This window comes from Thalia democratica, chromosome 2, assembly GCF_965202585.1.
Source record: "Thalia democratica chromosome 2, ktThaDemo2.hap1.1, whole genome shotgun sequence".
NCBI lineage: Eukaryota > Metazoa > Chordata > Thaliacea > Salpida > Salpidae > Thalia > Thalia democratica.
In genome coordinates this window covers 1422763-1450486 of record NC_139166.1, presented here as the reverse complement: position 1 = coordinate 1450486, position 27724 = coordinate 1422763, and the positions used below count along the sequence as shown (strand labels likewise).

At 22.3% G+C, this 27724-nt stretch overlaps 1 protein-coding gene across 1 annotated transcript; it reads left to right on the top strand.

Moving 5' to 3' along the window:
- Positions 1 to 141: 141 nt before the first annotated feature.
- LOC145830204 (cadherin-11-like) lies at positions 142 to 23111 on the top strand. The gene is made up of 17 exons (XM_082938123.1): positions 142 to 262; positions 634 to 780; positions 1160 to 1301; positions 4472 to 4677; positions 5120 to 5261; positions 6599 to 6735; positions 7870 to 8041; positions 9708 to 9780; positions 10805 to 10917; positions 12646 to 12779; positions 15281 to 15407; positions 15576 to 15698; positions 16159 to 16278; positions 17986 to 18053; positions 19630 to 19781; positions 20123 to 20213; positions 22971 to 23111. The coding sequence occupies exons 1-17, from the start codon at positions 152 to 154 to the stop codon at positions 23109 to 23111; spliced, it is 2199 nt and encodes a 732-aa protein (XP_082794249.1). The 5' UTR covers positions 142 to 151.
- The last annotated feature ends 4613 nt before the right edge of the window (positions 23112 to 27724 follow it).

Here is a 27724-nt window from a genome sequence, read left to right as displayed (position 1 = left end):
AGTAATAAATATTTAAGAAGTTTTGTAAACTTAATAGTTAGTTTTGTTTAAATATTAGTTTATTTAATACATATAAAAATATAGATAAGTATTGAACTATGATATAATGTTTAATATTATTATTTTTTTTTTCACAGACAAATACAGAATTATGTTAAAATATTTAATATTATTAAGTTTTATTGGCCTGTCTTTTGGCCAATGGCAGTTTAATTCTTTTGATGTTTGGGAAAACACTCAACCCAAACAACCTATTGCTGACGTTAGTTTTATTATTTTAATTTAAATATTATTAAAGTTAATTAAGGTGGATAAACGTGTTTGTTTGTAAAGTTATGATTAAAATTTTAATCTTCAAAAGTCTAATTATCTGAACAGCTTTAAAACTCTTTAAGTTAAAGAATATTGAAATTTTATGTATTTTTATTCTTATTCGGCCTTTAAAAAATTCATAACACTCAATAAGTATACCTAGAAATAAGTAAAAACTATTACAGAACTGTCAAACTAGTTTAAGCAATATAAACGATAACCTTTAAATCTAACAGTCTGAACTAAAAATTATGAAACTTAAAATCTATTTTAGAATATTAAAATAATTAAATTGTAATAATAAATTAATATTTTCAACAGTTGTCATCGAAGATTGTGAAGCCCGAAAGATATTCCAAATTAACTTTTGAATTATTAGGAGAAAATGATTTGTTCGAAATGAGAGGAAATAAATTATTTGCAAAAGCACCGCTTGATAGAGAAACTAAAAATTTTTACAATATAACTGTTTGTTTATTTGTTATACGATGTTTAGTTATTTAGATAGAGATACTAAAAGTTTTTACAATACAACTGTTTGTTTACTATTAATAAATTAGAAACTTTTTAGGTGATCCAAAAAATTTTTAAAACATAACTTTTTGTTTATTATAAAACAGTTAATAAAACAGTTAGTTATTTTGACTGAATTTAATATCTTTTTCACCCTAAACATTGGTACTCTTAATTTTTTTTTACATTTTAATTTTCAATTTTTAACAGTAATAACCAAGAGTCTTAAAAGCTTCATATTATTATTCTAACACTTTATACACTACTTATTTTCATTTTATACGTAAAACTATTGAATAAACACAAACTAGCTAATTTTTTAAAAATTAAATAGGTAAAAATACTCAACAATGGAGAACCGATAAAAGAACTTCCACAAACTGAAATAACAATTGAAGTTAAAGATGTCAATGACAATTCTCCTGTTATTAATAAAGAACAAACTAAATTTCATGTTTCAGAAAATATTAAAATTGGTTTGTTTAAATTGTTAATATTAATGATAATTAACTTTACTAGAAAATAGACTGAATTCAATGTTTCAGAAAATATTAAAGTATCATCATTTTGATTAAATTAGTTCTACATTAATAAAAAGTTTGATAATTTACATTTTTACACATACTTGAGAAGTTGTATTTCTAATAACAAAAGAATAGTAAATATTAAAATTTAATTCAATATATAAAAGTATGAAAATGTGTAGAATAAATTGAATTTAACTTCTATATTATTTAGGATTAAATAAACAACTTATATCAAATAAAAGCTTTAATTAGTGACCAACTTATTTCATGCTGGCTTTATATAAAAGAAAAGGTTAATAAAGTTAAATGTCAAATATTAAATTAATAAGTTGAATGCTGCAAAGTTTATTGATATTAAAACTTTTATGTTCATACTTGAATAAAAAGAGTCTAACAGATTTTTGTAAACATTTTACGATCATTGTCCTTTGAAATAACCTTTTAAAAATAAAAATCAAACAAAAATGAACTTTTAAAAACATGATTTTAATAACTAGTACATGAAAAACATATGTCTGTAAAAAGTCACAAAAAAGTAATATTTATATGACTTATATATACGACCAGTATAAAAATACAAATAAGAAAAAAGTTTTATTAAAATGCGTTTAGTAAATATGTTTCAATGTTAAAAAAAAGTTTTTTGTTAAAAGTTTAGTTAATGAGTTGTTTAAATGTTATTTTACGTTTTATAAGTTCCATTATTACGATTACGATAATAAAAATCGAGCTTTTTATCTGAGATAAGTTTTAAGAGAAACTTACTTTGTGAAAATTTTGATAAAAAACAGAAAGTAAAGTGAAAATTTTAAAAGTTCGAGTCTGTGTTTTATCATGTTTTAATTTTGGCGTGGTTTTATATAAGCCTGGTTTTTTTTTCAGTTGTAAATAAGTTTGTAGCTTTTCTTTCGTAAGGAAAAATTAATCACATACATTGTAAGATATGTTTAAATTTTAACTTTATCATAGTGAAAAGTCTTGTTTTTAAGGCTGATAATACTAAATATTTTATTTAATACATTTAAAAGTATTTTTATTAGATTAAATTATGTTTTTGTCTTTTTTCTATGAAAAGAAAGTTTTATTAGAATTACTATAAGAAAAAACATAGCTTTATCATGGTCTTGTTTTTATTTTTTTAAAGCAAAATACTTTAAGAAGTATAAACAAACAAAACCCGTGTACATTTCATGGTTGTTAATTTTATCAGATTACACAGTTTTTACACTGAAAAAAAACATTTAAGACTTTTTTAATATAATTTATTAAAACAATAAAATTGAATTTAAAACTAACTTTAAACATTGAAATAGAATTTGTAAAAATACCAAATACTAGTTTTCACATTTTAAGAAATTTTTTACGTCAAATTAAAAAATTTTTTTTAAGAACTTTTGACCTTAGGTCATACATGTTTTAAAAGTTTATGATATTCAGTTTAGAAATTTTATTCATGTTTTTTTTTGTAATTAGTACATAGACTCGAATACAATCAACTTTTTACTTTATTTAAAAAAATTGTTGTATTTTACAGTTTTTTATGTTTTTTATTATTGTATTATCGCAGCGATATTTTCTTTAATTCTGTGTAAACGAAACTTTACATTTTTAGTAAATATTACAAAAGTTTAAAAAAACTTAAATGATAACGAAATATACACGAAAAACATAAAAAAACAAAAAAATATAAATTCACATACACGGAAGCTTATCAAGCAACTAATTATTTGCTTCAAAATTTCGCAACAAAAAATCATCGAAACTACATATTTAAAAAAGTAACTTTTCAGAAGGTCGCGAAATAATTATATTGAGAAGTTTTATTGTAGAATCGAGAAAAAGTACATATTTAATTTAAAAATATAACTACCTATAACTTATTTGTTATAACCAAAGTTTTATCAGCAACGCAATTTCATTTTGAAGTTTTGCTAAATAAATATTTTAGCTGCAAAATATAATTAAAGCAACTAAACTACAAACTGATAATCTTAAGTTCAATAAAAAAAATACTAGCTAAAGTAAGACTGTGTGCTAGTTTCTTGTAAATACAACATAAATACTTTTGAAAGAATTTAAATATTAATCGAAGCGGTACTTACAAAAACTTACAACAATAGTTGAGTATTAAAATAATAAACCGCATAAAGTATTAAAAATAAACTTACAATTTATCGTACTTATTTTGATAAATTATTGATCTAAAATATAGTTAAATTTGCAGCTATTTATTTCAAATGCTTAAAGCCAATTATTAAAAAGTGTATAATTCTACCAAACTTATTCATGTAAACATGAAGTTAAAGTACAATTTTCAAAGTAGTTTTCGAAAAAAAAGCGCGTAAAATTTTTATACATTGTGAATAAACCTTATGTCACAACTCTCATAAGCAACATATGTAACTTAGAAAAAATCGAGTTTTTTTTTGTAATTCAATTATATCTTACTAACACTGCGGGAGTAAAAATTTCTCACTAAAAATTACCACTAAAATATTTTATTTCATTCCTTGTTTGAAGTGGTTTTTTTGTTTGATGTTAAAAAGTTTTTGATCCGTGTTTTAAAATTAACTTTAGCAAAAATTCTGTTTGAAATAAAATAAAGTTAACTGGGAAAAGTTAAACAAGGAGTTTTGTATGATACTAAATTAATTTGCTAAAAAAACTTATAATCTAATTCATTTATTACATCAAGTTGTAGCAAGTTTAATAAAATTGAATTAAAGATATGTTGTGAAATAAAATATTAAATGAGTTTTGTTTTAAAAATTTACGTTTACATTATGTTCATAAAAGTTTGATTAATGGATAAAAAGCATGTCTGTTCATTTTATTAGTTTTCGTAAAGACTTTGAACAATTTATAAACAGATTAATCATTAGCTAGAAAATTTTTGATAAATTTTTTACTTTATAAGTATTATCATCATTAAGTTGAAACAAAATTAAGTATTTTAAAAAATATCTGTAAGTTTTCAAGGTACGTCGTTTTACAGAGTTGAATAAAACGTTTGTAATTTGAAGTAAAATAAATAAATAATTTTTTAATCCTTTCTTTAATTTATACAAGAATAAAGTATTTATTACAAAATAAATAAGTAATCTTATATTTTTATGAAGGTGATTTGGTGTTTCACGTCGAAGCTTCAGACAAAGATTCGGGATCGAACGGAAAACTTGAATACAAATTAAAATGCGATTATGACGTGATAAGTAACAATGACGTCACTATGAGTTGTCCTTTTGTCATTCATCAGAACGGTGACGTAAGGTTGACGTCACAATTGGACAGAGAAAATAAAGATCAGTACAAAGTTATCGTTACTGTGAGTTTTAATAATAAAATTTATTGTATTTATATTTAAATATGTATAGCTGGTATTAATGATTGGTACAAGCATGTATAAATTTGTCAGTTATTATTTAATTGATTATTGATGTTAAAATAATTTTTCTGCTTTTAAACCTTTTCCTTTTATTAACTCTAAGATCATTTAAAGGTCGTTCAGCTAATTGATTGGAGTTTAAAATGCATTTATTAAAATCCATATATTCATTCTGTTCGTATAACAAGGGAGTGAAAATGTCCAGTAAACAATTTAATATCTTATTGGTTGTAATACTATAAACATTTAAATAATCCGAAAAAGGATTTTGTACGCAAACTAAGACGAATAAATTTTTAAAAATTGAATTTTTTTGCAAATAAGTTTTGCTGATTTTCTGCAACGTACCAAGCTACGTGACTAATCTAAATATATATACCAGGTTACGGACGGAGTCGACGGTAGGGAAGATGTAGTTAATAAAATGGACCAATCAGAGTTCAGTATTTTAATTCAAGACGAAAATGATAATAGTCCTTACTTCGATTGGAACCAAAAAACCGTTCATGTTGAAGAAAATACTGGTTAATATATTTGATACAGTATAATGATATATAAAAAATAGTGTTATTGATAAATATTTTTTGTGTATAATATATGTTAAAATAATGGTTAGTGAAGTAAAAGCAAATTTAAAGTATTTTGAATTACTTCTTTTTTTTTATTGGTCTAAAACGAAAGTGAGCATGATTAATAAGAAAAATATACTATCAAAAAAAAAATTAAAACACTGGTTAGTAAAACATTTAAACAGTGTGTAATTAAACACTATTTTGTAATGACTTAGAAAACTTAGGTTTGTTGGAAAAGATTGGTTTTTAAAATATTTGTAAGTATTTTGTTAAGCTGTTGTTTAGGTCATGCAAAAAATACTTAAATGGCTAGTTTCGATAATATGCCATTAAAAAAATCTAGCGGTTTTAATTAACGTTTTAGGCCTGCAATATTTTATATTTATAAACTAGTTTTAATTTTATTCAATTAATTGTTTTGTAAGTTTCTTAATATGCCAATTTAATAATTTTTTTGTGCAATTTAGTCAATTCTAAAAATTGTTATTTTCTTAAATAAATTAATATAAAAGGAAAAGTAATGTAAAAACTTTTGACCAAATAGGCTTTTTGTGTATCTATATGTAAAGAATACACCGTTATCTTAGTTTTTAAATTATTTTTTGTTAGTATAATAATTTTAAATTTTTTACCATCCAAACAGAGAAATTTATTTGCACCAAGCCAACTAATGTTTTTAGCATTTTAAAATTATATTTTTAAGACTTTGGCGTAAATAAAAGCTAAAATCATCAGTTTACCGAAAACAATAAACAACGTAATTTCCACAAATTAAAAGTACACTTTTTAGAGCTAAACAATAAAATTGTTTTTTTGTGTTATTATAAACAAAAACAATTAGTTTTTTATCAAGGTTTGAAATCTATAAAAACAAAAACTGTTTTTTTTGTTTTAATACTTATGTACTTTTTTATGCTTTTATGTTTAAAATCAGCTTTTGTTTGTCTCGTTTTATATTTTATTCCTAAAAAATTGCGAAAATAAACTTAGACCATATGTAAAGAGTTTGTTTTACAAAGTTATTCAATTATAAAATCTATTTTTAGTATAAATATTATAATCTCTTAAACATAATTCCAAACGTATAACTTATTTACTGCATTAATAAAGTTTATTTTTCTTATATTTACTGTGTATAATACTGTCGCACAAAATGGAATTTAAACTCATGCAATAGTTACAATAAATTAAAACTTTTAATTTTTACAGCATATCAAAGTGTTTACTTAAACTTTTTAAAATCATAACACTTGCAATAATTTTTTCATTTATTTTATTAATTTTTACAGCCTACAACACTGAAATACTGAAACTAGACGCAAAAGATAAAGATTTAGGAGAAAATTCAGAAATGATTTACGAATTATTGAATGATGAAGACAAAATATTTTTTATTGACAATAAAGGAGTCCTTAGAGTTAAAAAAGTTTGTTTTTTATAAAATTTAAAGAGCATTTAATATTACACCGATATTTAAGTTAACTGTATTATTTGAATTAAAAGTTAAAAGTACTGTAAATAGGTGTTAATTATTAGTTTAGTTTTTTTTACGACAAGAAAATATTTTTCTTACTTCAAAAGAATAACAAAATGAAAATTAGATTTTAATATTAATAAAATGTTATAAGCTTATCAAGGTTGTATTTAACAGTTATTTGTTTAAATAAAATTAATTGCAAATAACAATTAAATTTTAGTTTTCAAATAAAACTTTAAAACATATGATTAGGTAATTTTAAGCAAACTATTTTTCATGAAAAAATCAAAAGTTTTAAAAATTTGCGTTGACTATAAGAATCAGAGGACCTTGTTTTTGTAATAGGAGTTTATCGTTAATTTTAAACTTTTTTTAATTTTTACTTAATTATGTTAACTTAACTAATTAACTTCTAACGACTAAAATAGACTGATAAAAGTTAAAATGATTTGTTGTTATTTACAATAAGTGTAAACGACACAATGATTTAAAGTTTTAAATAAACAAAAAAGTATTCCCACGATTAAAATAAAGCTAATCACATTAAAGTAAACTGCAAAGTTTTAGTTTTTAAGCAAACTATTTGCATTTGCGTTTTTAAATAACAAAACATTTAGCTTTTTGTAAATAAGTTTTTGTTTAAATGTAACAAAAGGTTATCGCTTTAATAAGCTTAAAGTTTCACAAACAAAAAAAATATATTTAAAAAGACTTACGGAATTGTAATCTATAACATGATATAGTAATCGTATAAAGTATCTATATAAAAGTAATTTTATTATTTAAGTTTATTAAGTACAATAAACTTTGTATAAACTCATAATTTACTTGTAAAAATTTCTAAATATAAAAATGCATTGCTTTGAGAAAAAGTAATTTGTTTAAGAAGTAGAATTATTAAACTATTATTCGTTTTCTATGTTAGAAAATGTGTAGATTATAAAAATAAATATGAATACAACTTAGTGGTTAAAATTTATAAATAAATGTAATATAATACTCGAATAGAATTTGGTCTATGAAAAAAAACATAAATATAATTTATCAGTTTATATAAAAAAATAATAAATATTATTAAAACAGAATTTGGATTATGAAAACCAAAAAGAATATAATTTTGTTGTGAAAGTTTCGAATAAAAAAGCTCTTGTAGAAGGAACAAAACCATCGAATCATGATACAGCAAATATTAAAATTAAAGTCATCGATGTAAATGAACCACCAATGTTGTTGGAAGATTCTAAAAATATAAAAGGTTTTTGCTTTTTTTACTTGATATTGAAATTATTGATGTAAATCAAATTATTTTATTGAGGCATTCAAAAATTAACAAGTATTTGTTTGTTTTATCTAACGCTAAAATAGTTTTTCAAATTTGGTTATATGGTAAAAAAAGATATAAAGTTAGTTTTCGGAGAAACTGTAATAAATTAAAAAAGTGTAAAGGTTGATATAAATTTAAATATTTTGCAAAACTTTGTTGTTATTTATGAAAATTAAATTACGAGTTTCACAAAGTGGTTTAAGTGGAAATTATAAAAAAAAAACTTTAAAGCTAGCTGCCTTTGATGCTATATTTATTTGAAAAAGTTACTTAAAATTTTATAAAGTCAAGTTTTGTTTGATTTAAAATCCATGTAACATGTTTAAAAGTGACTTTGAAATAAGACTAAAGTGATTTTAAAAGTTTATTATCGACAAGTACTTATAAGTTGTATAAATAAGCGAAATTTCGTGTGATTAAACTGAAATATAAACCTGAGAAAAGTTTTCAAACCTAAAACGGCAGAAATACAAATAGTTTCTATCATAAAACAATTTAGTTAATCTGAATTACAGACAGTACATATCAACACTTTATTAAATTTATTTTTGACAAATAATTTTTTTATCATCACACGTGACTCATAAGTAAAAGGTTTCCGTTTTCAATTAAAAAATAATTAAATTCAAAGTGAAGAACTTTTTATTATTTCCTTTCAGTTAAAAAAAATCTTTTAACTTTTACAATTTGGAAAAGTCTACTTTTAGTTAGCAGATTTTAAAAAAATAAGGCAAGTTAACTTAATGACTAGTTTTGTTTTTTTTAAAAAAACAATAAAAATCTTTTAACTTGTAAATTATACTGCTTAAGTATAGAATCTCATAAAAAATATTGTTTTTCCAAATATATCAAAGAAACATTATTTATAGTTTAGTTGTAAAAAGTTTCTTTTTACTTATTTTCTGGAATTTTTTTTCAAGTATTTAAAAAAGTAACAGAACTATAATTAGCCTAAAATGGCATCAAATTATTTTTCATCTAAAAAAAAAATAGTTCATCTACAATTTAGTATAAACCAAATTTAACATAGAGCCTAAGTTGAATTTTAGAATTAATTGGTTTTTGTTAAGCTTCATTAAGGTTATTGATCATATACTAAGTACATTAATTTCAAAATTAAAAAAAAAAACAACTATATTATTCTAACTATTTTAACACGCAATAGTTGGTAAAGTTTTTCAAAATTAATTTTTTTAAATAAAAAAGCAAATATTTATATTTTAGTATTATTTTTTAGTTTCTGAAGATTCAATTGTTGGTACAAAAGTTGCGAAATTAAATGTTTAATTAAAACAAACAAATATTTATATTTTAATATTATTTTTTAGTTTCTGAAGATCGAATTGTTGGTACAAAAGTTGCGAAATTAAATGTTTAAATAAAACAAACAAATATTTATATTTTAATATTATATTTTAGTTTCTGAAGACTCAATTGTTGGTACAAAAGTTGCGAAACTAAATGTTTAAATAAAACAAACAAAAATTTATATTTTAATATTGTTTTAGTTTCTGAAGGTTCCATTGTTGGTACAAAAGTTGCGAAATTAAATGTTTAAATAAAACAAACAAATATTTATATTTTAATATATTTTTAGTTTCTGAAGACTCAATAGTTGGTACAAAAGTTGCGAAGTTAAATGCAAAAGACCCAGAGAGTGATGCTTTTAAGTTTGTTTTCATTTTTATTAAATTTAAGTTTGTTGTTACTTATTTCAATTGAGACTTGGTTTTTATTCATATAAATTGTAAGTTTGTTTTTATTTATTTATTTTAAGTTAATTTTTTTTTATATTAGTTTTGAATTTGTTTTTACTTATATATTAATTATTATAATTATATAAAAGATTACTTTAATAAACAAGGAAATATTTCTAAACAGATTTTAAACAAAAAATACCTTAGGAATAATTTAGAATGAATATTATTATCTAAAGTTTCGGTATATCACATACTGTTATAGTTTGGTGTTGTAAAATTTTGAACTTCAAACATTTTAATTTTGTCAATGATTACAAATTGAATCTTTTTTATAAAACGAAATAAAACCTCTAAAATTTTAGCAAATAAATCAAGCATTTGTCCTAAACATGATGCATAAGTAATAAAAAAGAATTATGAAAAAAACTCCCAATTAAACATAATCTACTTATTTTGTATTGTTACTTCATAACTAATAATCTCACAAGTCATCAAATTTGACCACTAGGTCAGAAAAATCGTTTAACAAAAATAATAATTGACAAGCACAACTTAAGTCGATATTTTTTGTAATTAATAAATATTGATGTTTTAAAAAGTGATTTATTTTCTCAACTTTTATTTTATTGAGTCATTGTCAAGTTTTTTTTGTAGTTTTTTATTACTTGACTTTACATTTAAACTAAAAGTTTTGAAACTTTATTTATGTCGATAAAGTTTTTTTTAAAGTTTTTCAATATTATTACTTTTAAAATATAATCACTATATTATGTAGCTTTATACTTTATGTACAATCAATGTTTTTTTTGTTACATTTCCCAAAGACAGCTTAAAAAAAAGTTATTGCAATTAGTTAAGAACTGTTAATATTTAAAAACTACATATATGTTTTAAAGTTTGGAAACTTTTTTTTCAACTTAAACTTTTAACGTTTAAAATATATATTCAAGTGTATTACAAATTTATTTATTGTTTAAACATAATAATTTTACAGTTTCGAAGGATCTAGTAAATATTTCTCAGTTAAGTCAAATGGCGATGTATTTTTAAAACATAAATTGGATTATGAGAATGAAAAAAAACATCAGTTAGAAGTAACTATGAAAGGTATCTGGAATAAAATAAATAATAATAAGAATATTAATTAAAATCATACTGATTACAAGTTAATTTGAAATCTATTGTAAATAAAAATACATACTTAAGTTTAAAATTCGTATATACTAAATTAATATAAAAATAAACACATTTCAATAGTTGTAATATCAATTTGAATTTATGAACAATGAGTTAAAAAAACTTACTAATGAAAAATAAGTACATCTTAAATATTTAAATAATTTCTTTCTGTAAAGACTTGATTGAACTACATAAAGTAAATAAACAAGTAAAATCAAACAAACTCATATAAATAAGTTATTTTAAAGAAATCATAAATTTAAACAGATTAAATATATAGTCAACAAATCTTATGACTCCTATACTACAAAAAGACATTTAAAAAGTATCAAAATATAAACTTTTTTATGGTTTTTTAAGTAATAGTATTTCAAGCTTTAATTTGATTAGTTTACAAAATCTATCATAAGTTGCATTAAAATGTTTTCCCCAAATAAAGCATTTGTCATTTTTAAACAAAGATTTAAAGATAATTTTGAGAACTCAAGTTTATAATCCATTTAAATTTGAACCGTTTTAAGATGTTATCTTTAGTTTAAGGTATAAACTCAAGTCGTTTTAGAGAAAAATGTAAAGTTATTACAAATAGAAAAGAATACAAATTATTAAAATTAGCGTTAAATACGACATATTGTAAAAAACATTGTTTTAAGCTTACCCTTATGTTACGTTTTTAAAAAACCATAAAAGTTTAGAGTTTTACCTTAAAAGTGAATGTTGCTATTTTAAGACAAAACTAAAAAATAAACTTACTATATGCGACTTTAAGTAAATTATAAAATGTTATGTGTATCAAAACTAAGTTGTTATTTGTCTAAATAAGCATTAAACTATTATATTTAATGTAAAAGTGAAAAAAGAGGTTTTTAAACATATAATTGAGAACTTTGAAGTTTTAAAACTAAAATACATAAATAAAAATAATCATAGTAGAAAGATAAAACTTACTCAAAAATATAATTTGAGCTTAAAATGTATGTCAAAATGTTTGTATTTAAACAAAAATGACTAATTTTAGACAAAGTTTTATAAATAACTGACACAAAGTGTCAACATTTTAAGGTAAAATATCGATTTAAATAGGTGTTGAAAATAAGTTATAAATAATTCTGAAAATTTTGAGGTAGTTTACAATAAATTTTATAGATTTGTAGATAAAATCAACAAAAACATATGCTAGTTTAAAATCTTCTCTTTAAATAATGTCAGTTTTGTTTTGGATTGCTTGAAATATATTGTTGATGTAAAATGATTCTTTAGAATCATTTGAACATTAAAGTTTTCTTATTAAGCTTTTATTTATATATATTGTTTATTATATTGGATTAATTATACAACAAACCACAGTTTTTTACAAGTTTACAATAATTCCCTTTCGTATAATCTTCAGAAAAACTTTACTTTATTAAAAATTTAGCTCTAACTATATTTGCACAATTTACAAAACTTTGTAATAAAACTATAAGTACTGTGTATTTATATATCTTTTAAACTTCTAAATAAAAATTAGATTTTAATTACTATTCAAAATTTACTTTGTTAAACAAGCTAAACTTGTTAAAACTCAGTAGAGATAATTATTTTAAACCCTATAAAACAATTACTGGTTGAGTTTATTATTTTGAGTTAATTATATTACATGTTTACTTTTAACAGATAAATCGAAAGGGAACAACAAAAATACCGAAAAAGTTTTTGTACAAGTAATAGATGTGAATGACAATATTCCAAAGCCTTTAAACGAATCAAGAGTCTTGACACTATGTCAGAATAACCACAATAAATCTCAGGTTAAATTAAATAAAAACTTTTACCACTCTTTTTTATTATAATGTTCCAAAACCTTTAAAAGAAAAAAGAGTATTTAAACTGTTTGTCAGAATGTTTAACAAAGTATATTGCCAAAAAATTTATAACAAACTTCCAACTAAATTAACAATAAAGATACTTTTAAAAATGATTGATAGCTTAAAAGCTTCTTAAACATTTTTTTAAAGTTTGTATTCTCATTTGTAATTGTTATAAAACAAATGCGAAATAAATTTTTAAATAATGATTTAAAGTTATACCATCTTTTGAGGTGTTTTAAATATATTTTTTTCTTATCGTTGCAATTAGTTCAGGAATATTCTTTTAACTATTTGCATTTAAGTCCGATTTTATAGATTTTTTTAACGCAGACAAATTTCAATAAACTTCAATTAATGTCAACAGTTTTAAAATTAAAAACAATAAAAATAATAAAAAAGTGCATTGTCTTAAAAAACCTCATATTAATTTGGAAGTTTTTAATATCAAGTTGTAAAGTTTTAAAGGTTGTTCAAAAACAAGTTAAACTCCCAAAAATTATGTCAATTTTCCTAAAAAGGTGACAAACTTCAAAGAAAGTAGGAACTTTATATTTTACAAAAACAATAAAACTTTATTAATGCCAACAAATGTCCAATGTCTTTATAAACATAATTTGTAGTCTAATATGAATAGTTTTATACGTTTGGTTAATTTAAAATAAGTTGGTTTCATTTAAAGCTTAATAAATAACTATGATACTTTATTCGTAAACAGTTTGTTAAGTTTTAGATAATTTTAACTTTTTATTTTGTATAAAGTGAGGAGATAACGCGGTTTTGTTTTATTGTTAGAAAATTGTTATAGAAAAATAAAGTTTGTATTAAAAGTATTTTTATCGACGCTTATATATCAGTTTATTACTTTACTAGATTTTTTTTTTAATTAAATAATTCCAACATAGTTTATTTTTAGCCTTGCCAAAAAATTATTTTTAATAAAATGTTTTTTTTTCTCAAAATAAATCAAAACTGTTATAAGTTAATAAACACTTTGTTAAGCAAGTTCTAATCAAAAGACAAAATTCGCGGTAAAATAAATTTGTTTTAATTAAAAAATCGTTGACTAATTTGAATTCCCTTGGCAACAAGTTTCTATAGCAACGTAAACTTTCTGATTACAAACTCTTAGCAACGAATTTGCTTAGTTAGAGGGCTACTTGAACATATAAGCAATTTGTTTTACTTATTAGTACCAAGATAATTTGTTTAAAAAGTTTTTTTTAGACTTATTTATCACAATCAGGTCAAAACTTTTTAAATGAAAGTATATATCGAGGGATAATTATTATTTTTTGATTTTAAGATCATTATTTTAATGAATGTACAAAATAAAACTCAGTCTTTAATTAAACTATAATTTGTATAGATTTTTATTTTAAAAACAATTCAAGCTTTAAACTAAGTAAGTTTATAAGAAAAAAAAGAAATTTTATTAAAAGTAATTCTTTGTATAACCTTAAAATTAAAATGTAAAATCTCATTTACTAACAAGTTTTAAAAAGATTGAGGTTAAACATTCAAATAGTTTGATCATACTGCAGAACTCTTGAAATATAATTCAGACAAAAAACAACGCTTAAAAACGTAAATTGAAGTTATGATTTTAAAATTATCGAACAAATTGGGTTTTTAAAGATTCTAAGGTGTCATTTTTACGAAAATAAATCGATTTGAAAAGTGTCATCAAATTACATTGGTGTAAAAAAATTCGATTTTTAAAAGTAATCGATTATTTTTAGTCTTGCAAAGTATTTGTTTAATTATAACTTATGTTGATTTGTATTTGTTTCTACAATTTCTCGGTTAAAAATTTTTACACGGTTTTAATTTAGGTGTTACAAAGTTTTTAAATATATATTTCGCTAAGATATTAGTTCTAATTAAAGTTTGGTATTGATTTTATAATGGGTATACTTTTAATTAATCCTCTAATACTTATTTACAAAATAGATATGAAATTTTTAATGTAAAAATATTGATTTTAAAACTAATTCATTATTATAGAAGATTTTATACTGAACAATTTTTTGTTAAATATTGTATCCATTTAACATTTAATGTTAAATAAAAATTTGGTTCGTACTAGTATTTTTATATTCTCATAAGTTAAACAGAAACTAATGTGTTTTAGCGTTTTACAGTTACTTTAAGTTTAAACTATAATCATTTTATATTATAAAAACATATATTATTTGTAACGATTTAATTTTATCAAAACAATCGGCATTAATGCATTGAAAAAGTACTATTGGTACTTATTTGTTTATATGGTTTGGTAGAGTAAAATTTTGAAACATTTAACAATTACTGAGTTTGAAAACTGCTAAGTTTTAGATAAAAGTTGATGAAAATAAAGTTATTAAAGCTAACTTTTTAATTTTTCAGATGATATAATTTAACCGAAAATATATAATTGTATTTATTTTATTTTATTATTTTAGATATTAAAAGGAGCATTAAAAGCGTCTGATGAGGATAGTTTAGAAGTAAATGGAAATTTTTTCTCTTTTTCACAAGATTCAACTGATCAAACTTATAATGGAAATTTCAAATTATTTAATAAAGATGGTTAGAAAGAATTTTATCAACATTTGTTTTAAACATAGAATTGTTAGTATGAGAATCAAAAATAAAGTTAATTTTTTTAATGTATATTTATAACTTAATATCAACTTAATTAGTAAAATTTTCCTTAAATTAATAACTGACATAAAATATATTATCATTTTTTTATAGGTCAAGGATATATAAGAACTTTGAGAGGAGATTTTGATAAATCAGTTACTGATAAATATATTCTGAGTTATATTATTTCCGATAACGGAAACCCTAAACTACAAGCGACTTATAATGTAGAAGGTTAATTATTTAAATTTTTTTACTGATATACATACATTGAGTTGTATTATTAACGATTTGAAAAAAATATTTGCAAGAAATATAGAGTGTACAACAAAGTTTCCAATTTTTTTTAAAAATCAGCCACTTTACATTAATTTAAATAAATCGTCCCCCTAATAGATATTCCGCCCCTAAATGGAAAAAATCTCCTAATTTGGAAAATCCAGTTATTTGTTTTATTACTAAAACGTGAAATAGTGCTTCTTAATACCTACTGGTGCACACTTTTTTTTTAAAGTGGGTATAATATTACTGTGCACATTAACGTTCAATGTAAACTATTTTGCAAGGACTGCCTTAAAAAAATATGTTTTTTATAAAAACAAATTTGCATTTTGAATTATTTACGGTTTGTCAAACAGTAATTACTTCAGAACATTTATGTGAATTTAGTTGATAATCTATTTTTTTTCTACAGTTAATGTTTGCGAATGTGGTGAAAATGGAAATTGCAAGACTTCAGAATTTTATAAAAACAAAGAAGGTTCCTTGAACACGATTATTGTTGTATCCTGTGTTTTAATAGCTGTTATATTAAGTAAGTTTTAATGTAAAAATTCACTAAATACATTTGTAATAATTTGTTGTGTTTTAATAGCTGTTATATTAAGTAAGTTTTAATATACTAATTCACTAAATACATTTGTAATAATTTGTTGTGTTTTATTAGCTGTTATATTAAGTAAGTTTTAATATAAAAATTCATTAAAACAATTATGATAATTTATTTTGTATTAAATGCTGTTATATTAAGTAAGTTTTAATATAAAAATTCACTAAATACATTTGTAATAATTTGTTGTGTTTTAATAGCTGTTATATTAAGTATGTTTTAATTAAAAATTCACTAAATACATTTGTGATAATTTGTTGTATTTTATTAGCTGTGATATTAAGTAAGTTTTAATAGAATAATTCGCTAAATACATTTGTAATAACTTATTGTGTATTAAAAGCTGTTATATTAAGTAAGTTTTATTACAAAAGTTAAAGTTTATTAGCAATTTATTTAATTTTAATTAGTGTCTAGTAGAAAGTTGTACATTTTATAAAATAACTAAAAACTTTTTCTTCAGTAAATAAATTCTAAATAAAAGCTAAAACTTAACTATATATCTTAAAACTGCAAAAGTTATTATTACGTAATTGTTACATGCCCAAGATATGTTAAGTGTAAGTAGTTTAGTAATAAAATAAAATAAATCTTAGGTTCTACGAACTAACAAATAACTTGCGTTTCAGCCCAAAATAAAATTATTTGTAATGTTGCTAAAAATAAACTTATTTTTATTATCTAAAATTTCCTTCTAACCAAAAACTAAGTTGAAATTTTTATGTCTCGAATTTTAAGTAACTTTTACTTAATAAAAAAGGTTATGTCAACAAATATAAAGTTTAGTGTTGTAAAATATTTGTTTTAAATTTTTGAGTTGTCAATTGATATAAAAAATTTATTTTAATAAATATTCAAAGACACGAGTTAGTTGTAAAAATAAGAATATTTTTATAAAATTTTACAAGTTTTTTTGAAAATATAAACCTGTTTGCAAGATAAAAAATATAAGGTTTATATTTAACGACTTAATTTAAAACAATAAAATACACCTTAAATAGACTTCAACATGTTTTAAGCTGTAAAACAAATTCAAATAAAATATGTTTTATAGACACCGTATGTAAAAATATAAGTTTATAAAACAAGCAAACATACTCTTTATTCAAAATTTAAATTAGTTTAAAGACTTACACAATATTCTACTAGTTATGCTTAATAAAATGTATTTAAGATTTAATCTACATATTTACATTATAACTGCTAAATTGTATTTGGCAAATATCCAAATTTTTTTATTAATCGAATTAAAACAGCTTGATTTATAGAAAATGAAACAAATTATGATAGGTTATCCAAATAAAGTGTTTAACATAATATTTCAAACAGGGTTAATTTATAAACTAAACACCAAATACATTTTGTTTATAATTTTGTACTAAAAAGCATTTTAAATATATAAACTACATTTCATAAACAAACCTTATGTTATTTACAGATTTTTTGTGTTTGTTTAATTTTTTTTTCTGATTTATAAAGGTGTTATTTCTGATGATTGTTATCAATGAAATGCTATTTTTCCTAGATTAAGTAGTTTTTTATTCAAATCGGTTTTATATTCAGTGTAATATTATATATATAATGTAAATTGTAATCAAACTATTCTAAATATTAAGTTTGTTTATTTTTCAGTTATTCTTTCTGCATTTTTTTATCAAAGAAACAAAAGAGAAAAAGAAATGAATAAAAATCTTATTCACGTTAGTTTATTTATTGTGTTAGAAATAAAATAAACTTGAATATAGAGAAACAACAATTTATTAAGTTGCACAGATGAACATTATAAAAGTTTCAAGTTTTTGGTCAAACAAAAATTTTTCTCCGTAAAAATATAGGTATAAACAGGGTTGCCAAAAAACCTGGAATCCGGGAAAACCTGGAATTTGACAACTTTCGCTAAAAAACCTGGAAAAACCAAGAATTTAAGAAATTTGGGAAAAAAAACCGGAATTTTGAACAAAAATCACTAAAAAACCTGGAATTTTGAACAAATTCACTAAATAACCTGGAAGTACCTGAAATTTTTAACAACTTATACAGGTTAAGTAGTAAAATTTCGATTTGACAAAAAAATCTATTGTATAGATAATTTCTTTTTGTCATCATCAAAATTTTTTTTTTCAAAAAACACATTTGAAGAAGCTTTAAGATACCTTTTCAATGTTGTTATACTTTTTAACGCAGTCTTTTTACCTTAAACTTGATTTAAAACTAAAATAGACCCTAAAACGTGTAATTCTAAAAACGTGGAAAAAACTTCTAAAACCTGGAGAAAATTTTCCAAAAATATTTGGCAACCCTGTATAAACGAACTCAATTAATTTCTTTTACAGAAAAATTTCAACAAGATTAAAGTTTCTATCTTGTAGTTGAAACTTTTAATCCAAAAACATATATGTGATACCTCAATATTCATAACTTCTCTAATAAAATTTCAAACACTAGCGATATATATAGGGTCTAAGCAATCAAAAGGTTGGTTAAGAAAATAAAAATTCCAAGTAATATTTCCTTACGGGACATCAAATCTTTAGATGTTTATTTTTCTAAAACACTATTGTTTACTGAAGCTAAAATGGAAAACTAACCAAATATAACATAGACATAAAAGACCCCAGCACATTAATCAAAATTTTGTAATAAATCCTAAAGTTCAAAAAAATTAATCCTCATCAATAAAAAATCGGATCTTTATCTATCTCGTTTTTCCAAAACTGTTTATCATAAGTTAAACTAAAACAGGTCGTAAAAAACATGCATTAAAAAGAAGTATAAGACATTTTAATATAAAATCCAACCTATCTATATATCATCAAAACAGGACATAAATGTATATATATATAATTTCAAAACTTCATCGCAGGATATCATAAAATAAAAAACTGGCCAAATATATCATAGACATAAAAGACCCCAGCACATTAATCAAAATTTTGTAATAAATCCTAAAGTTCAAAAAAATTAATCCTCATCAATAAAAAATCGGATCTTTATCTATCACGTTTTGCCAAAACTATTTATTATAAATTAAACTAAAACAGGTCGTAAAAAACATTGGATAAGGAGTATAAGATAATAAATTCAATTTAATATAAAATCCAACCTATATATACATAGCATCTAAACAGGACATATATATATATGATGAATAAGGACTAAAATAATGAGTAAGGAGTATAAGATAATAAAATTCAATTTAATATAAAATCCAACCTATATATACATAGCATCTAAACAGGACATATATATATATGTAATTTCAACTCTCCATCGCAGGATATCGAGTCTTCAGATTTCTCCTCATCACTCCCAGATGAGAAGATCGAGGGGGGAGGGGAGGAAGACAACACGTGCTGGGACCCCAACACGTTGGAAAATGGGGTGAAAATTTTGAACGGGGACCCCACGAAACCCGTTGCCATGCAAATGTATGAACTTTTGTTGTTTGAAGACTTTCTTATATAGAATTTCAAAAACTGTTTGAAATGTATTAATTGCTAATATCAATAAAACATCGAGAAGAATTGGGTTTTAAGTTAAATATTTCAATAAAAAATCTACATTTTTAACTATTTGAATTGTAAAGTTGTTTAGATAAATAAAATAAAATATAAAATTTTGTTTATAAATGTTTTATTACTTTTTTTGGAATATAAACCTCAGGTTTCCTTCGTATTAATTCAGTTTTGTTTCTTTTAGCTTAAATTAAACTTACTCGATTGCTTAATGCGGTATTGTATGATATTTTGATTAATCATTTTTTAATTAGGTCCCCACCAAATTTAGATGTACAAATTATTGACGAGTGCAAAAAAAATACGGACAATGACCCAAATAACCTACCGTACGACGCGATACAGGTTAATAATTGTTATTATGAATATTATGACGTAATACAGGTTAATATTTGTTAATAACTATTACAAAGTTATACAGACTTTTATTTATTTAGTAGTTGTCTAAAAAATACTTAGGAGCAGTTTAAATTAATTACAAATAACTACTACAAGTCGTAAAACTTTAAGCGGCAGAGTTTTATTATATTTAAAACCGAGACGGGTCACTTATGCACGAAGCGTCACTTTTGCACGAAGCGTCACTTTTGCGCGACGTCAAATTTGCGCAAAGACACTTTTGTAAAAAAGAATCGCTTACTGACCAAGGAGTAAGCGGTTAGGAGTAACAGTGATAGTAAAAAAAAAAAACCGTGCAAAAGTGACGCAGTGCAAAAGTGACGCAGTGCAAAAGTGACCCTTCCTGCATTTTTGACATTTACCCATACAAAAATACCTAGCTATGCAGATTAGATTTCTGAAAACAAAATATTTGATTATGAATTTTTGTGGATATAAAATTCCCTAATCCTTTTGATGATTCGAATCTTATTACAAAATTACTTTTTAAAATATTATTTTACGTTTATTATAACAAATTTTCACCATTTTTACATTTAAATTACCAAAATTTTGTTAGATTAAATTTTTTTTATTGCTTTGTCCAAAAAATTAAGAGAATACAAAATTTATTGCTCAGAAATACGCAGTAAGAATAATTCTATCTAAAATATTTTTTGTGAACTTTAAGAATTTTTTTTACAATATAAACTTTGTTATAAAATTAATTAATTTACATAGGTCAAGCCCATAGCTTTCAGATTTAAAATTATTAAAAAATAAAAGTTAATTGTATGTGTAAGGCGCAGTATAAATAATTATTCTTGATAAAAAAACTCTTTTGTTTGTATTTGCGCAAATACCTTTTAAAACATTAGTTTTTATTCTAGGCGTTAATTTTACACATAATAAATAGTTGAGCTTTAACAATAGTTACAATGAAATTCTAATTTAAAACTTTGAAATATTTTACTTCAAACTTTATTGATATTAAAATGGTTCAAGTTATAGTTTATCAAAAATAAACTAACACCAACTTTAAATTTCCGAAACTTTAAAACACTCGACTAATTGTAAATTTTAGAAAATCAATCACTAGAAACTTATAAATATATACATATATATGTATAATTTGAACTCAAAAAAAGTATATTTGCAATGATTTTATTTCGCACCCCATTGAGTTTAAATCACAGCTTGAGTTTTTGTTAGGTTTTCGGACAGTTTGATGAATTTTGAAACTTTAAATAGTTTTTATTGGGTAATTTAGTAAATATACCAGAATTTTAACGCTTAAGTTATTTTGTAAATGTTTGTAATTTATTTAGTTATAAAGATTTTGTTTTAAATTAAGCTTATTAGCTGTACTAGTTTAGAAATTCTAAGTATATATTAAGTTAAAATATTTATAAAGTTTAATGTAAAGTAGCAGTTCTAGTTTAAATAATTATATTTAAGTAGAAGTCTTTGATAACCAATTATTAATAGATGCTTAACTTTTTTTATTTTAGTTAAAAGATTTAAAACAAAAAAATCCTACTCAGTTTAGTTCTATATATAGTTTAAAGCTCTAAATTTATCTTTAAACAGTATGGAATTTAAATCAATTTAATGTAAAATTTTAACTTGTAATGTTAGTTCAATTAACTTTATGCTAAAGTTCAATAAGTTGGTAACTTTAAATTGTTTAAGGAAACACATACTTAGCATCTCTTAAGTAGTTTTTAACTAAAAATATAAAGTTTTTATTAAAAACTTAACTTTCGATTAAAACTTTAAGACTTTTGAATCTATTTTCATGTGTAAATTATATAGAATTGAAAAAAAAAAATAACTTTTAGAACCAACTTAACATTTCAAGCTCCTTTATAGTTCAAGTAATAAGTTTTGAAATTTTCAATTTAATAAGTTAGTTCATATGTGTATAGCCTTAAGTGTTTTGTTTTTAGTGTTTTTTAGTTTACAATAAAAAGTAAGGTTTTTTTTATAGATTTATAAACTTAAATAAATAAACTAACTATAGAATCAAACGAGTTTTGTTTAAAGTTCATTAAAAAGTCAGACAGCTAATCTGTTGAAGATTATAATTTAAATTGATGTCAACAATTGAATTATAAATTACAGCTGTTTGATATGCAACTAATTTAATTAAATGCAACTGTCGAAATATTTTATTTATTTCATAATCTCCTGCCGTCAAACTAAATTATATTTGTAAAAGTTTGAAGATACTTTGAGTTTTAGGCTAATATTCAAATCTAAAATACCTTTTTATTTCTTATTAAATTTGGTAACATATATAAGTATTATGCACGAATTTTTGTATGTTATAATAAATAATTAAATAAATACCAAACATATTTACTATTCAACTTGTTTAAGTTATCAAGTATAGACATCGATTAGCTTATTTGAATCCAGGAAAAAAGTGCGTACTTAATACCTTATAAATGTATTTACTTTATATACAAGCCGGCTACTAGCATACAAAAACACTCATTTTGCTAATAAAACTCAATTTTTGTAATTGACCATTTATGAATTAACTGTTTAAAATAAGTAATTAGAATAACATTACTAGTTATTACCAGGTTAGATATAGGTAATAGAATATTAAAAATAACAGCTTTTACATGCAAATTTTAAATATATACATATGCTGTTTTAAAATATTTTCATTATTTAAAACTATTAGATATTCAAAATTCGAAATATACTTCTCAGGTATACGAATATGAAGGTGATAGATCCAGGGTCGGAAGTTTGTCGTCGTTGGACGAAAGCGTCAAATCCGATGATCAGGATTACGATTATCTCAACGAGTGGGGACCCAAGTTCAAGAAAGTCAAGAACATTTACGTGTGACGTCATAATGAAGTGGATAACGTGTAGTGGCGTTACAATACGATGAATTCGTTGTCGATATTGATTGTGACGTTTTATGACGTCATAAAATTGTTTGCTGGTATTTTCGAAAGGTTTTTTAAATATTTATAAGACAAGTTAGGATTAGTATATTCTTAAAGAAATTTTATTGATAAATAACTCTAAAGTTATAAAGTAGAAAAATTGTTTTATTTTTTTTTGTTTTGATTGTATTTTTTATTTTATGTCTTTTAAATATTTTTCGTAAAACTACACCTGCAAAAAATTTTTCTTCAAATTTATTATAAAGTAATATACATGTCTTTAGTGGTTTATAAATATAACTAAACAGTTTGTTATCTAAGTTCTGATAAGTTTTTTTTTAATTTTAAATGTTTTATTTCAATAATAAATTTTTTCTTACTTCCTATAAAAGTTTAATTTCACCGTTACCTTGTACATGAACTTTATATAAAAGCGTATTAAACCTAAGAAAAAAATCTTGTTTTTATAATTAGCGTTGTAAATTGATTTTCTTACAATTTTTTTTATCAAATGAAACAAGTTTTGTTCGTTTAAGTTTGTTTGGATTAGAAAATATTTTCGTATTTTTCTTTCATTCCCTTTTATATGTAAATAAACTTTTAAATACATAATTTTTTTCATATTTAATTTATTCAAATGATAATGATATAACACCTAAAAAGTTAAAGATACAAGAAACTATAATATATTTTATTTAATTAAAAGTAATCTGTAGTTTGTATCTTAACTTGAATTGGTACTTGAAACTAAACTGTTTTGACTTAATTTTGTAATTTTCTATTAAAAGTATAATCTTTGTGTTTTATAAATAACGAAACAAAAAAAAATCTTTATCTAAAACCTGGATAGCATTAACATAAGTATACAGAAATTAAAAAAAAATAATTAAAACTATATTTTCAAAATAATTTATTCAAGAAAAATAAATTAACAACTTTCTACATTCACATTTCTTTTTAAAAGTTTATCTCTAAAAAATTTTTAAAGTGAGAGAATACCACACAACAGTGAAACAAATTAGTGTGAATTACATTATTCCCAGTGTCCATTAAAACAAATATTTTCATGCAAATAAAATCCCATAGGTGTTTTATTTACTTTCTGTGTGAAAATATCGAGTGAAACTAAACCGAATATTTTAAAATATTTCAAAACCTCAAGAGTACGGACTAACATAAAATGTTTGAAAAAAGTATCGTGTTAATGTAAAATATTAGTTATATTTATTTTCTTTTTGTATTTACGCATCCTATAATTAAGATACAGTAAAGTCTTGAAATATATTTCCAAAGACATAATAGAAGCACTTTTAAAACACGTTTTGTTTTGCAAACATTGTTTTTGTGCTAATTTGGCTACCGTAAAAATACTTTCAATTAAAAAAGTTTTTATAATAAGTTTGTCGTAGGAACTTTTTGAATATAAAAACAGTAAAAACCTAAAATAAACACAGTTATAAATATACTCTAAATAACTATAAAAAACTGTGTTAAAAATATTACTAAAATTTCCTTAATTATGTGATGATAACAAAAAACAAAAAAAAACTGTTTTTTTTACTTATAAACATTTTAGTCCTAATTAGGTACGGGCTAATCGCATAGTAAGATGGAACAATATATTTTATCTTTTGTTTACAAAACTCGTTAAAACTATTTTTGTTTCTGTTTTATTTGTTTTGTAAATAAGCACAGACTCTAATTAACACAAAGTTTGACTATTTTGTCGAAACTTATAAAATATAGCATATGTTTAACTTTTATTTTAAATATGCGAAATTTAAGACTCGACTAAATTAGTTCGAGTCAAAAATAAGCATTAAATCCAACTCTCTCGAGAATTTCAACATTTTACAAAAGTATAACTGAATGCTTAATTAAACTGTGCGTATATAAAACCAAGTCTCGTATAAAACTTGTTCTTAAGTGTAAAATCAAAATTGTTTTAAACAACATCTATCAATTTATTATTCCTACAAACCCAGTCACCTATGCTTTAGATACATATATCAACTAAAGCATTTAGTTGTTGGTCTAACAAACATTGTTTAACGTTTTTACTAAAGAAAACTTCGCTTAAATATAGTTGGCTTTGGTTAGAATAAGGTTTAAGCAAACCTCAAAGTTATAAATCTAGAAAAGATAAAAGCACAAGAAAAAAAAGTGATCGCTCACAACTATGATCAATGGATTGGTGTGGTGAAGGTTCTATACTATAGCAAAACAAGCGTAATTGAAAAAACTGTGTACAGGTTTAAATAGTACTTTAATACGGAAAACTTAAAAAAAAACGAAACTTAAATTAGTTTATTCGATATGAAATTTATAACAGAAACTTATTATTTACGTTAAGTCTAAAAACAACTTAAAACAAAAGTATGTTCTAAAAGCAAAACTATTTTGAAAAGTTAACACTACTAATGATAAACAAAATACAATAAAACAAACAAATTCCAACCGGCTTTATAATTAACCACAAGAATTTTGTCTACAAATAATTAAACCGGCTCATAAACAAACTTGGCAACAAACTCATTTCTATTCATTATAACGAGCTTAAGTAGCAATTTATTGATTTTCTAATCAATAAATCTTAAAGCTTGTAAGTAATTAACATCTTTTAAAACAAGGATGTTCTCTTGCAACTTAGTTTGTTTAAATTTAGTTTTAAGAAATTGTTTCAAAAAGCTTTTAATAAACTGTTACCGCTTCTTTTTATACAGGAATTTGAGGTTTTTGTAATATTTTTGTATTCGTAATCAAAAAGATATTTTAATAAATTTTTTTAGTTAGTTTTTATACGCTTTTCTTAAATGTTTAACTTAAATTTACAAGTAATAACCTTTTAATCTAAATCTTAAAAAAAAGTGAGCTCAAATGTTTTATAAGCTTATTTAATTGTAGTTTGAAACATCATTTTATTGATTTGTAGTTAAAGTTTTTTAATGATGTGCTGTACATTTATGAAAAAAATATTTTTCAGCAAAATTAACAAATATTGTCAGTTAGTACTACTATATTAAATTGTTTAATTTGTATAAAAAATATTCTATAACAACCTTTCAAATTTTAATTCAGTTATAAAGTCTAAATTAAAATTACAACTAAAGTTCACTAATTGACATTTCGATTAAACTTTTTGTATGAAATAAAACTTTTGTAAAAATTATAATCATTTTCATTAAATTTGTATGGTTTTAACTTTTTTATTAGCTTACTCCATAGTTCACAAACTTTACATAAAAAATACAATTTAAAACTTTTTAAGGCTTTGTTTCAAAACTTTAAACTTGTTAGCATAATATGTTTTTAAACGAGTATATCCTTATTGTTTAATTTTAGTTAAAAAAAATCTGAAGTAAAATTCAAACTATTTTAAAATACCCAATGTAAAAAGTTTAAGTCAGTGTACATTATCTATAAATAAAAGTTTTTTATACTACGTAAAGTAATTAGAACTGATTTGAAAACAATTTCTGTTACGTTTTATTTACAACAAAAATATTACGCTTTTTTGATAAAAACTTTAGACATTGTTATTTAAAACAAAATTTATGACTATTTTGTGATGTTCTTCATTATATCAGGTTTACAAAAACTATAAAAGTACACTTACATGCATTTAATAAATAAATTTGTGTATAATTTAGACGTTGAATTCATATTTATAATATTAATTACTTTCCTAGTTTAAGTAAACTAATTTTAAACTCAGTAAACAAAAAATTAAACTTTTCAATAATTACATGTTTCTTATCTTATTATCTTGTAAAAATAGCTGCAAAACATTTGAGAAAATTGTAACATCTGCTTAATGTCACCAACAGCTTACATTATGACGTCACTAACAGCTTACATTGTGACGTCACTAACAGCATACACTATGACGTAACACTGAACCACATATTACTACGAGTTTTGACTACACAGACCAATTAAGTGAATGAAAATTTATAAATGCTGTAAAATAACTGATATGGTTTCAGAAGTTAACTTATAAAAGTTTTACAGTACACATTATTTAAATCAGCAAAAGTTTTTATCCATCAGTTTGATGAACTTTCGATTATCACTATCAACGTAACAGATAGGTAGAAAATAAACTATTGTAATTTTTATTATAATAGAGTTTGTTATTTAGTTTTAGTTACAAAAGTTTTTTTTTAAATACACAATACAACAGTTTTTGAGGTTTAAAATTACCTAAAAGTATGTAAAAATTAGACATTTTACTTTTAGCTTTGACTACATAGACCAATTGAAAAATTAAGTTGAATAATAATTTTTAAATACTGTAAATTCACTAAGATGGTTTCAATGGTTTAGAAATTTCAAACATCTAAAAGTTTTAAAGTTTATACATTATTCACAAAAACAGTAATTTTTATCTATTAATTTGATAAACTTTTGATAAACATTGTTGGCGTAACAGATAGATAAAAAACTAATTTATTTACAAAACTATTAAAGAAAGTTTACTATTTTAGCTTAGTTAAGGAATTTATTTTATTTTAAATACAGTAAAGTTACCTAAACATTTGTTAAAGTCAAGACGAAGTCGATGATATG